General features: G+C 41.4%; 1 protein-coding gene across 3 annotated transcripts in view; it reads left to right on the forward strand.

Annotated features, from left to right (window-relative positions):
* The window catches only part of LCOR (ligand dependent nuclear receptor corepressor), a 100830-nt gene that overhangs the window by 48835 nt on the left and 38336 nt on the right, over positions 1-13659 (forward strand). For all 3 annotated transcript variants that reach the window (XR_010917837.1, XM_067537233.1, XM_067537232.1), the window contains exons 2-3: positions 7439-7504; positions 7917-7996. Coding sequence is in view for 2 of the 3 variants with exons in the window: in XM_067537233.1 (XP_067393334.1) it covers positions 7439-7504; positions 7917-7996 (146 nt within the window). In the remaining variant the exon portion in view is untranslated. The remainder of the gene's footprint in view (positions 1-7438; positions 7505-7916; positions 7997-13659) is intronic.

Here is a 13659-nt window from a genome sequence, read left to right on the forward strand (position 1 = left end):
CACCCCCCTGCATCTGACTCCATGGATCCTGCATGACTGAACCCTGAAGAACAGGCCTGCTCGGAACAAGTTTGGCAGATCTTGCTAGATAGTAGAAAGCACTCCACCAGAGTTACCTACTTGGCCAAGTGGAAGTTGTTGGACTTTTGAACGCGTTCTTTCTCCATCTTGAGCTTCCCTTCAGTCTATCTTGTATTATTTGTCCTATCTAAAGCAGCAGGGTCTGGCCCGCTTGTGTATTAAGGTGCATTTGGCAGCCATTTCAGCCTTCCATCCTCCAGCGAACAGCAAGTCAGTGTTCTTCCATGGGATGATGGTTCGGTTTCTCAAGGGCCCGGAAAGGCTCTATCCTCAGGTCTGCAAGCCGATCCTCCCCTTCTCCCCCCCCCCCGGGACCTAAACCTGCTTCTGTCGAAGCTCATAAGTCCCCCCTTTGAACCACTAGCATCGTGCTCCCTGTTACTCCTCTCTTGGAACGTTGCCTTCCTAGTGGCAGTCACCTTGGCCAGAAGGGTCTCTGAAATCAAGGCCTTACCTCAGAACCACCCCACGTGGTGTTCTTCAAGGACAAGGTCCAACTGCACCTGCAACCTGCCTTCCTGCCAAAGATGCTGGTGTTGCAATTCCATAACAACCAGGTCATTTTCCTGCCAGTCTTCTTCCTGAAACCTCACAAGAAGTCTGAGGAATGACTGCTTCACTCGTTGGATGTTAGTCGTGCCCTCGCCTTTTATACTGAGAGGATTAAATCTTTCCGTCGTCCCCGCAGCTCTTCATAGCAATAGTGGAAAGGATAAGAGGGCTCCCTGTGTCAGCTCAGAGGATCTCATCCTGGATAACTGCCTGTATCCATGCTTGCTACGAGCAGGCGAATGTTCCTCCTCTGGCCATCTTAATTGCTCACTTCACAAGAGCTCAGGAGTCATCAGCAGTGTTCCTCGCACAGGTCCCAATCCAGGATATCTACAGAGCTGCGACCCGGACATCAGTACATACCTTCTCATCCCACTACACCATCACCCAACAGGCCTGTTTTGGAAGAGTCAGTTTTGGAAGAGCAGTGTTGTAGTCAGCATGTCCATGAACTCTGAGCCCACCTCCTGGAGTACTGCTTGTGAATCACCTTGCATGGAATGGACATGTGCAAGCACTCAAAGAAGAAAAAAACAGTTACTAACCTTTTGTAACTGTTGTTCCTCGAGATGTGCTGCTCATGTCCATTCCATGACCTGCCTTCCTACTCCTCTATTGGAGTTAACTAGCAAGAAGGAACTGAGAGGGTGCAATGTCCCTTGTACTGGCACATACGTGCATGGCTCCAGAGGGTGCAAGAGCCGGCCCAACAGCAACAGTGCACGTGGTGCGTACACACCGAACACGGAATGGACATGAGTAACCCATCTTGAAGAACAACAGTTATGAAAGGTTAATAGTAATGAATATAACAGAAAAAAACAATCAACTTGCCCTTTTTTCATTTATATTTTTATATATATATATATATAATAACAGATACACACATGTGCGTGCATGTGTAATATTTTATAGCTGCTATCACTTCCCTCTAAGCCAGGTTGTTTTTTTTAACCACCATAGCCTTCTTTCTCGATTGTGTCTTTCTGGGCATCTAGTAAAATGTTCTCTGATCTTCTTCCCCAATCCTTCCCACGTTACAGCTATTGCAACCAGGCCATTGAGCAGGCCCCTCTATTAACCCAATATAAACAAAATCTACTACTTTAAATAAAACCCATAAAGTTTTAAAAATTCACTAAAACACATTTTTGGGTTCTACCCAAAGTACCTGTTTTTGTTTTTGTGCACACTTTAGTGACTTTTCAGTGGATGACCCAATACAATAATGATGGACTCTTCCCAAATGCCTGAGACAAAGGTTTAGGGTACCTATAAATAAATTGTGGGGACATTCCTATCATTGGGTCCTTGGTGATGTTTAGTTTTTAACTAAGGTGTTATGGTCATTCAGACTTGAACACAGTTACTTACTTAGATCAACTTGATGTGGTACTGTTTCTTTTAAAATTCCTAAGCTGTTACAGGCAAAAACTTGCTCAGCTAAGCAGGAAGAAAATGTCTGTTTACCTATGTTAAGCGGTGAAGTGAGACCTAAACCTTGCAATTAGTATACTCTTTTCCATGGTACAAAATTAAGAAAAGTAACAGTTTTAAGAAGGCTAAAATGGTTGTTTTGCTTGTGTTGTTATTTCTGTCCTAACTTGTATATAGTGCTCTACACACAAATGAAATGTGATGTATTTGATCCAAAGCCAATGTTTGCCTTAGAATAATCACAGGCTTCAATTCTGCAGTCTGTCTGCATGAGTGAATTTCTGTGCCCGTGGAGAGCCCCATTTATTGACTTTAGTGGAAGTCCTTGTGGTTTGTAAGGGTGTGAGGATGAGATCATGGGGGTTAAAGTCCTAGTAGATCTTGTCTGCACCTGAGTTAGTGACAAACTCTGGGGAAGTAGGAGTAGGAGAGGCCAAAGGCCACAGCCAAAACAGTATACAGTTTCTGAGTTTGGTGATGCTTTTTCCCTTTGAGGGGGGCAAAGTTTACAGCTTCACTAATATTTTTTTCATCATTAATGTTTTAAGCAGCCTTATGGTGGGTTAAGCACTGAAAATGTTAGCTCCATATTGGTTTAAAAGAAGACCTGAGGTGCTTACTCCCTAATTAGACCTTTTGTAAAACTTGAAGTATTGAGCAACTATTCTGTTGATAATGGTTTAGGAAAACTCTTTGTTACATTGTGGCACCATAATACCTCTTTGCCATGTCATATGTTTAGGGAAAAAAAGATTGTGTCCATTCTCTTTTTAAGGTTGTCTAGATAAAGGGACAAAGGCACTCTGGTTCTATGTGAACATGGTATGAAAACCTGGATAGTCAACTTGCTTTATTGAGCTTACTACAGTTAGCATGTATAGTAGAACTGCAAAGATACGAACACCAGAGTTATGAACTGACTGATCAACCGAACACCATATGGAACCGGAAGTAAGCAATCAGGCAGCAGCGGAGGAGGGGAAGAAAGCAGATACTACGCTGTGCCTGTATTGCATCTTAGAGGTTGGCACACATCTGGGTTTCCTGTCCCCAACTCCACTTGCCATGTGAGGAACAGCCCCTTACAGTTAGGAGGTGAAGACGCTGAGGTTCACAGGCAGTGCTGCGAGCCCCTGCTGCCAGCCCGAGGCAGCCCAAGCATGAAGAGCAGAAGCAGCCTGGGGTCTGCGCTGTTTCCTGTAAGCCGCAGGCACTGTTTCTCTCTCTCACTCACTCACTCACTCACACACCACCCACTGGGAGGGGGAAGCTGTTTTCACCACCCCACCCCATCCCCCGTCAGGAAGGGAACAAGCTTGCGAGCTCAGTCCAGGCCCAGGAAAGAAGCTGCGGCAGCCAGAGCTACCGATGCTGCTGGTGCTAGAATGGGAGTGCTGCTGTTGCAGCCAAAGCCTGGCCTGGAGCGGGAGCCAGAGTCCGAGCTGCTGCCTGCACGTAGCGCTCTGGAGGAGTTTTAAAGAGCCACAGCCTGTGCACCGATGTGGCCCAAGCTTTGCCTGCAGCTGCACTCCTGGGTCCTGCCAGCACGTCTGGGAGTGCAAGGGGCAGGGGAAGGAGGGACGCTGGCAGCAGGCTGGCACCAACCCCCTGCCACATGCTGCCTTGGATTGCGGTGTGCAGTGCACAGAGCAGGGTGAGGCCCGGGGAGAGGCGGCTGAGGCTGGGGCTAGGGCTTGTCGTGCCAAGGGTGAGAGGCACGCTCCCCCAGTTCAGCCCAAAGGCAAGAAACAAGAATAGGGCAGAGAGCTGCTTGCAGACCAGGCAGTGCTGCCAGGTGCCACCTTTGCGGAGATCTCTCCCAGCCTCAGCTGGAAAACACTGACTGCAGGGTATGTACCGTAATGTTTTGTTCAGAGTTACGAACATTTCAGAGTTATGAACAACCGCCATTCCTGAGGTGTTTGTATCTTTGAGGTTCTACTGTACATGGCACATCCAAGCTTTGAAGCCAACACTTCATGAAGGTGCACATAGTTGTGAAGGAGCGAATTCACATTCCTTTGCAAGACTGGGTCAAGGGGACAGGGACTTGCTGGTGTGCATTGGGGAGGGTCTCAAAGGTGACCTGCAAAAGGTGTTTTTGTTTGTTTTTTAATTGGGGCTGTACCTGTTGCTTCTTTATATGATGGACAAAGAAGCCTGGCAACGTGTAGGGTTTTTTAAATCTTACAAACAAATGTCAGGATGGTCAGTGTGAAGTCTGCTCTTCCCAGGTGTTGCTGGAGGACGTATTGTTAACTCTCGCACCTAAAGTCATGATTTTAGGTATTGAAGGAAATGGGTATTACAATATGTAAAAATGTTGAATAGTCTGTATATAAACATTTATTCCTCTCTCAGTTTTGAGGTTTTTGACTGTTTTATTAATTCTCTGGTTGTCAGAGAGCCTTCTAGGGTGAACAAGAGCTAACATCTAATGTGCAAAAAACAAAAATACCCCAACACTTTTTTTGAGCATTATTAATATAAAGAATAAAAAGACAAATCCTGTTTGTTTTTCCCTACCTTCCCTCTGCAGGTCACTTTTAACAATAGACAAGCTTTAAAAAGTATAGAAGTTTAGATTCTGTGGCACAACATGGGAAATGTTAAAAACTGCAGAAACTCTCCAAAATCATCAGATCTTCATTCTCCTCCCTCTCCTCATTGTCTGTGACTTCTGTGATTTTTCCACTGGCCCTGCTCTGTAGCTGCTGTGAACTATCAAACCCTAATATAGATGATGAAAGTATTACGCATGAGGAATTTAACAAAGGCAGCCATGTTAATTTTTATTCCATTTGAAATGCAGGAAAAAAATCATCTTCCAAATGGAAAAGGACAAAATCGGTGGGAAAAGAAATGTTCTTTTCAAGCTTCTAAGAGCAGTGACAATGGAGAGAAAAAATACTATAAAAAGTAGGCAGTTCCTTTTTCAAGATTTTGTTTTCAGTTGTTATGCATGATTCATTCTGCACAAATGCTTTTTTGGAGTCCTAAGTGATTGAACAAAACATGGCAAGTCTTATTCTACCTTTGCTATGTTGCACTCTACATTTTTTTTTTGTTGGGCTACGTGGCTGTTCTGCCAGGTCCTCAGTATAATTTTTGAATACATTCATTCTTCCCTTATTTGCCATTTTTAATGTCAAGCATCGCACATAAGATGTTCTGCCGTTGCTATGCAACTGCTAAATCCAATATTTAATATTAATAAAAACTGAGTGGCATTAACATCAGTGAGAACAGTGGGCTAGCGAACTACGGTTGTACGATATTCAAGCTGTAAAACTTGGCAGTGATTTCAATATGCTGTTGCATGCATGACAAACTGGGGCATGAGTCATCGTCAATTACTATTTTAGGAATGGTGAGTTTGAGTTAAATCTCTGAGTTTCACTGATTTTTAACAACAAACAAGTTAAAAGGTGTGAGTTTGGTTGGCCATATTACTTTAGGATTCATGTCAGAAGTGGATTGTTATGGGTCATTGTCCCATCATTAATAGTAAAGGGTCAAAATTTGAAACACATAAGGGTCAATACCCTGATTCTTCTATTTTTCTTCCCTTAGGTAAGGTGGGTCGGCCTTTCCCCATTGTTCCTGCCACTTCCTGAAGCCTGAATTGGCTTTTTTTGGAGGCAGTGCTGCTTGTCTGCCTGACAAGGTGCTGTTTGATGGGATCTTTTTTCTTTATCTCCTCTGCCTTTAAAAAAAAAAAAAAAAAAAAAAAAATCCTCCCTCTGATGTTCTCTCATCTCTTCCCTCTTTCTCTTCACTCTCATCTATATTTTTCCACACCACTGTTTCATTTGTTCACTTTGGCTCTCCACTTCTGCTCTTGTAGCATTAAATATTAGCACCAGTCTCTGTGTTCATGCTAGATGTACTACCACATTGATATCATGCCTTGGCAGTGCTTTTAGCATCTAAATGGCATTAAATGCTAGAAGTGCTTTCAGGGTCTTAGATCTGATGTCTAATGTTGTTAATGCTTCTAGTGTTGCCCGAGAACTGTAGCTAGCATCAAATGGGAGAGTAGTGCTATTCAGGGTCTCCACTCGGATATTGACCATGCTGTCCAAAGGATAAGACATGTGACATCAGGTCAGGATTCTGTGTGCACGGGGAACAGTGCTGCCTTCTGAAATAACTCTGCTCTTTTCCAGTATCAAGTTTGGTTTCTTTAAAGGGATACCATCAACTTGAATTCTAGCCAGTTTAAAAACAAAACTGAAAGTACTTTTAGGCACTTTTTCTATTCCTGAGACCCCTTGACAATTTCTGTGGTTTTACAATCACATTTTCTTCTCTTGCAAATATGATTTTCTCTCTCCTATTGCTGTGTTTGCAAGACCCACACAAACAGGAGAAACTGATGAACTGGCTGTACACGAAGTACTATCAAATGCACAGAGTAACCATACTTAGAGAAATTTTTTCTTTGTTTTTTTCAGTTATAATAATCCTAGGTGTTGCTTATGGCAGTACTAGGCAAAACATTTTCATACAAAAATAGGATTGAGTTGACTGTGTCCCTTTTTAAGACTGTCTTCACCCTTTCAATATTCACTCCTATTTAACTTGTCTTTGGTCAGTATTGGGTAGTTAATGCCTCTGTAGACTTTGTTGCTAGATAGATTTAGATTAATAATACGTTACATAGTGGCACTAATTTAGGAGGGAGGGTTAATCTTTTTCTGAGGGAGGTAAAATGAATTAGTACTTAAAAAGGCATAGAACATTGCATGAGGGTAAATCAGACTATGTATAAGATGTAGGCCTGTGACACTGAATATATAATTATTTGAATTTGTTTCTTTTGTCGTATAGGATTGCTAAAATTCTCTTCCTTTTAGGATTCCCCCTACCCAACAAGTTAGGAAGTTTGAAAATTGACTCTAGCCTCTGTTAAAATTCAGACTGTTGAGATTTAGAACTTGTATAACAAGGCTCAGAATCATTTGTAATGAAGAGGCCAAAGGGCTTTTCACTGGGTAATATACATCTTTTGAAATTGAATTGGATGCTTAGGTAATGAATATTTTGGGAAAATCCCTTTAATTGAGAGGTACATTGTAGAAGCTAAAACTTCCTATTACCTTTCCAAAATCATTTCCATTAATGTCTAACAGTTCAGTCTTGTAAGCCAATTATTTGTAAAAGTACTGTAATGAAACTGAACTCTAGGTTCTGTTATGATTTTTGGTAGTTTAGTCATTACAAATGACCATAGATCTTGGAAGTACTAGGAAAAAACATGTTCACATCTGTTCTTGGAACAGATAAATACAGAACTGCTATTGTAAATATTCTGGTAGTGACGTACTTAATCTAGAAAGCTAACAATTCTTTTCTTTGCTTTTAGGGTTTGAAAGTATTCTAGAAGGGCTGTTTGGACCTGGATTATTAAAAGATCTCAGTTTGTTTAAAGGTATTCAGTCTTTATTTTTGTGTCTTGTTCTGCATTTCTAACAACAGAAGCAATTTCAGCTCTGCCTCTAGAAAATGTGTGTTACCGTGGTGATTTGTGCTTTTTTCCCCCTCCCCCAGGCAGTGCTCACAGTTAGTTTCATATTGGCTAAAATTACTAATGAGTGTGCGTTCATCTTTATGTAGCTGGCAGTGTATTTGGCGTTGCTTAGAAAAAAACAGGTTCATTGTGCGTAGATCGAATGCATGTTTTTGTAATATTCTGGGATTTAAAACATGCTAGTAACCAAATCTGCATCTGCAGAATCTAGGGAAGGATGTTATGAAACAGGTATTTATTGGTGTTTGTCTTTTGGCACCCGCAAGTTGTGGTTTATGAATATGAAGTAATTTGCTATTCCTCTGATTTACAGACTGTGAGCCCGAAGGTGTTTCTGATTGGTCTTTTGATGAAAATTGTCTTTTCTGCTGCTTGAGAAGAGAAAAAGTGAAGGTAACAATGCAGATGTGTAAAGCTAGTAGATTGTGCTTTTTCCCACCTGTCACAGTTGCATCGAAATATAATTATGTAACTGGAGGAGGATTTGCAATTCCCCCCAACACCTCCATTTCACTCTAAAAAAAATTTCATTGGTAAACTTAATACAAGTTAATGGGCAAAGATTTCTCTCTTCTTTGTAACTTCTCTCTGTGTGTGGTGTATGCTGTGTGGTTTGTTTGTTTTTGTTTTAAGGACTATTAGGAAAGAAAGTATGGATCACATGCTCAATTGTAAGAGAGACCACATTGTGGCTTGCACATCTACACTGCGGTCAGGGACTGCCCTCCTCTTTGATGTGGAGATGCAGACCATGGAAATTATGACCCCCAGTATGCAGTCTTGTTCCATCTCCTGGGACCTGTTGTCTCTGGCCTCCTCTCTGAATTAAAAGGCTCATCTCCATAGTAGAGTTTTTTTGCCACATTTGTAACCAGGTCACAGCCTGGATGTGGACAAACACAGCCTGCTTCCACACACAATAAATGCAAATTTTGTAACCAGACTATAGCCGTGCTTGCAGCAAGTGCTAGCACATGGTCACTGCTCAGTCCATGTGCAGAAAGGTGGCTTTGTAATGTAGGCAGGAAGGCTTAACTATGTCGGTGAAATTTGGCTAGCTGGTCCTCTCAGCTCCTACTTCTTTCTGCAAGAAGTGATCACATAATGTAATATACCATGTAGTCTATAAACAGGTTCTCCCAGCACACTTACAAAAAATTTACAAACCCTGCTCTGCAACAGCGATCACTCAAGGCAGTGCGATTTGTGCACATAGGAAGTGCCTTACTGTTTTATGCCGTTGGCTTCTAGCTGCTGTTAGCCACAATACTCTCCACATTGCCAACTTCCACTTACTTTTGTATCAAGATTTGTATTAAGACTCTCAGAGGAAAAAAATACCATAGATGCAGAACTGTTTTAAGAGGGGTACCTTGTCTTCCATTAAGAGACACTCCTGACCAACACAGTGAGTTCTGAATACGATCTGCATTGATAGAGTAATGCTGTGATATTGTGGTTGCAGCTGTCATAAGAATGGCCATAATAGGTCAGACCAAAGGTCCAGCTAGCATCCGAGGGGGTGAACTGAACAGGGCAATTATTCAGTGATCCATCCTGTCATCCAGTCCCAGCTTCAAGTAGTCAGAGGTTTAGGGACACCCATATCATTGGGGTGCATCCCTGACCATCTTGGCTTATAGTCATTGTTGGACCTATCTTACATGAATTTATCTAATTCTTTTTTGAACCCGGTTATTTCATTTGGCCTTTACAATATCCCCTGGCAACGAGTTCCACAGGTTGACTACGAGTTGCGTGAAGAAGTACTTCCTTGTGTTTATTTCAGACCTGCTGCCTATTTATTTCATTGGGTGACCTCTGATTCTTCCATTATGTGAAGGAGTAAATAACACTTTCCTTTCACTTTCTCCACACCATTCATGATTTATAGACTTCTATCATATCCCCCCTTAGTTGTTTCTTTTCCAGGCTGAACAGTCAGTCTTTTTAATCTGTCCTCAGGTGGGAGCTGTTCCATACCCCCCTCATCATTTTTGTTTTCCTTCTCTGTGCCTTTTCCTATTCTAATATATCTTTTTTGAGATGGGGTGACCAGAACTACACGCAGTATTCACGGTGTGTGTTTACCAGGGATTTTTATAGTGGCATTATGATACCTTCTGTTTTATTATCAATCCATTTGCTTACTAGTTCCTAACATTCTGTTAGCTTTTTTGACTGCTGCTGCACACTGTGCAGATGTTTTCAGAGAACTATACAGGATGACTCTCAGATCTCTTTCTTGAGTGGTAACAGCTAATTTAGACAGCATCATTTTGGTATTTATAGTTGGGATTATGTTTTCCAATGTGAATTACTTGCATTTATCGACATTGAATTTCATCTGCCATTTTCTTGCCCAGCCACCTGGTTTTGTGAGATCCCTTTGTAACTCTTCGTAGTCTGCTTTGGACTTAACTGTCTTGAGTAATTTTTGTATCCTCTGCACATTTTGCCCCCTGCCTGGTTATCCCTTTTTCCAGATCATTTATGAATATGTTGAACAGCGCTGGTTCCAGTACAGACTTTTGGGAGACCATGCTGTTCACCTCTTTCCACTGTAAAAACATGGATCACCCTTCTCCACATGTTTGTTGACCCCCTCAAATAATTCTAGGAGATTGTCAGGCATGATTTCCCTTTACAAAAGCCATGTGGACACTTCCCCAACATATTGTGTTGATCTGTGTGTCTGATAATTTTGTTCTTTACTATAGTTTCAACCAGTTTGCCTGGTACTGAAGTTAGACTTACCAGCCTGTAATTGCCAGGATTGCTGCTGGAGCCTTTTTAAAGAATCTGCATCACATTAGCTATTCTCCAGTCATCTGGTACAGAGGCTGATTTAAGCAATGTCCCAGTTAGTAGTTCTGCAATTTCATGTTTGAGTTCCTTCAGAACTCTTGGGTGAATACCATCTATTTCTGGTGATTTATTACTGTTTATCAGTTTGTTCCAAAATCTCATGAAATGCAAACTGTGTGAACCAAATTCATTCCTGGTGTAGCTCCGTTGAAACCAATGGATTTATGTCAGGGATGAGCTTGGCTCTCTTGTCAGGAGCTGATACGAGACTGGGAGGCCACAACTGCGAAGTGGAATCGGGTGGCGGGTAAGCAGATTTGAGAAGGATTTGGGTAAATCTGAATTGCCTTTTTGACAAATAGTCCCACAAAAAATAAAGATACTCAAGGGTCTGGTATTGCTAGGTGCAGGGCAAAAATTTAAGACAAGAGCATCTGCGATTTGGTCCATTTTATGCAAATTAGGTATGGTCTCTTGTTCCTGTCCATCTGCTAATACAGCAAAAGAACACTCGAAATAGCATAGAGACTTGAGGCTCCTTGTTATCCAAACGTGTTAGGCCAGAGGAGGATTTGATTTAAGATTCTGGATAGGATGACGAGGAGAGATGTGACGAGGCTGAGTTGAGTGTCAGTTATAATGGTCTTAGACAGAGTTTAGGAAGTAAGTGGCTGCAGTAAAAGGAATTTGTAGATTCCAAGGCCAGAAGAGATCCTTATGGTCATCTAGTCTGACCTTCCAATTGGTATGAATAGTTTTAAAAATAAGCTGTGTTCATACCTCGTAGCACAATAGGTGGAGGCAGCTAGGAAGGCCCCCTGTCCCTGCTGTGTTTCCTGAAGACTAGATCTTGCTGTCTCTCTCACCGTGATGAAGGAACCTGTATGATCAGACTATTAACTTCCCTATTAATGCAGTAAAAATAATCCTGTTAGTTGGGTCTCCCCATGCCCACTGTGGATTTATTAGAGCTCCTTTTAGAGCCCTCGGGATTTTCCTTTTGTCCCTCTCTTCCTTTCATGACTGCCCTGTGTCATGAAGATTATCCCTCTGGGGGAGGGATTGATGTGGCCAGGCAATGCCACTCCATGTGTGCTAGGAGAAATGACTTGAAGTACTTTCTTTCCCATCCTTCCCCATGGAAAGGTGGGTCTGCCTGGGCAGCATTTCCATCCCTTGCTGGTGTCCTTAGCTCGATATATAACACCACATGTGATCTTTCGGAGGGGCTGCAGACAGTATGGTATATACCCATATATTTTATTACTTCAAATAAAAATTCCCTTGAGATTAAATTGTAATTTATAAAGGATGCCATTTCACTTGGGGCATGTGTGCGTGTCTTCAGCTGAAGGACAGAGTTTAATTATGGATAGTACTGGTTTGTTTGAATTCTCTTCCTTCCAAGAAACTACTTCAACGGTATCTTTATCTGGCTTCTTATCGGGAGTTCTAGGCTGCGATTTCCATAACAGTGCCGTAATTATTCTGTACTTCTATCACAGAAGTGTGATTTCAGTCCGCTTGAATACTCTCTGTACTGTCTGGCTGCTTTACATAGCAGTTCTGTTCGTTCAGCTCACATCCTTCCTTTTGTCTGTGTTAGGCGGGGAGCAGGACAGCGCAAGGTGGGTTGAGTTGGTGCTGTTTTGGTGTAGTTACAGAATTAGGGTTGTGTAATTGAAATTGCAGCTTGGAGTAAACAGTTGCAAACAACGTACAGCTTTATGGTGTTGGTCATTACCTTCTTCCTCTTCCCAAACCTTCGCTCATCTCCCATCATTACTATTTCTCTTTGTGGGACTAGGTAGAACTCTGAGCTGATGCATTTCCACAGATGTATGTTTAAACCCTGATGAGCTCAGAAGTAAGAATGATTTTAGTAGTCTCATCCTAGTCCACATCATTCCCCATGTAACGCAGCATGACCGGCAGACTGTGCTCAAAGAAATCTCAGGACTGAGATGAGAGTGGGTGGTGCAGGTCAAGACTGAGGTGCCTCAGCAGAGCCGTTTAGCAGAAAAGTGGCTGTAGTCTGGACTATGAGTGTCTTGCTTTCTCAAGCAATCAGATTCAATCACATACATTTTTTAAATGGAGAGAAAACGATCTTTATAACTAAAGTGTACTGAAAAGGTTAATGTGTTTGTAGTTGTTGTTTTGGAGAATGGTGCGGTGAGTATGCTAAGCAAATTTGTGGATTATGTGATGTTCATAGGGGATAGCAAATACGTTGGATGAGAACATTAAAATATAAAACAATCTAATTAAATTGGAGAAATGGCTTGAAATAATGAAATGTAAAAATGAGTCCTTTGGAAGGAATAATGACATACATAAATATAATAATACCTAGCTTTTATATAGCACATTTCATCAGTAGATCTCAAAGTGCTTTACAAAGGAGGGCAGTCTCATTATCCCCATTTTACAGATGGGGAAACTGAAGCACAGAGAGATAAAGTGACTTGCTCAAAGTCACCCAGCAGACCAGTGGCAGAGCTGCGAATGGAATCCAGATCTCCACTAAGCAACACTACCTTTTCATTTAAAGTGCCTCTGTATGAAGTGGGAGATAATTGGGAAAGGTCTCCCAAATGTTGGGGCACTGGCAGCTTTCCAGAATCCAAAGGGTTGCACCTAATTTGTACAGCACCTTACACTTTTAAAAATGAATTTGTCATAGTACCTTCCTTGCACTAAACAATGTAAAACAAACACACACACACACACACACACACACACACACACACACAGAGGAATATGCCTTCCCAACTCACCAATCTACTCATAGGCTGAATAAATATAGCACATTATTATGTATAATAGAACCTGACTAATTCTTACTTTGCTAAACTGAAAACCTGGTAATTTGTAAAAACCTAGTGGGCTCCACCTATTTTATAGCAAAGATTTAATGTTTGGTAGTGAGGTCTGATATTATTTCATAACTTCTTTTTTACTTCTAAAAATATACTACAGTACAACTAATCTAATTAAGGCTTGCCAAATAATTCATACCACCTGTACTTTTGAAAATAAATGAACAAATACATGTCCTTAATTTTTATCATGTTTGTTTATTTACTAATTCACAAAATTTGCTAATAAACTATTGCAAAAAGACATACACTGTTCAGAACTTTATTAAGAATATTTAATGTAAAATGAGGTGATCTTTCTTATCTGCTTAGGTCTCATTTGGAATCCAGCACCCAATTTGAGGTTCTGTATTTTTGAAAAAAGCA

This window comes from Emydura macquarii, unplaced genomic scaffold, assembly GCF_026122565.2.
Source record: "Emydura macquarii macquarii isolate MOO-44397 ecotype Brisbane River unplaced genomic scaffold, CSIRO-AGI_Emac_v2 contig_3692, whole genome shotgun sequence".
Lineage (NCBI taxonomy): Eukaryota > Metazoa > Chordata > Testudines > Chelidae > Emydura > Emydura macquarii.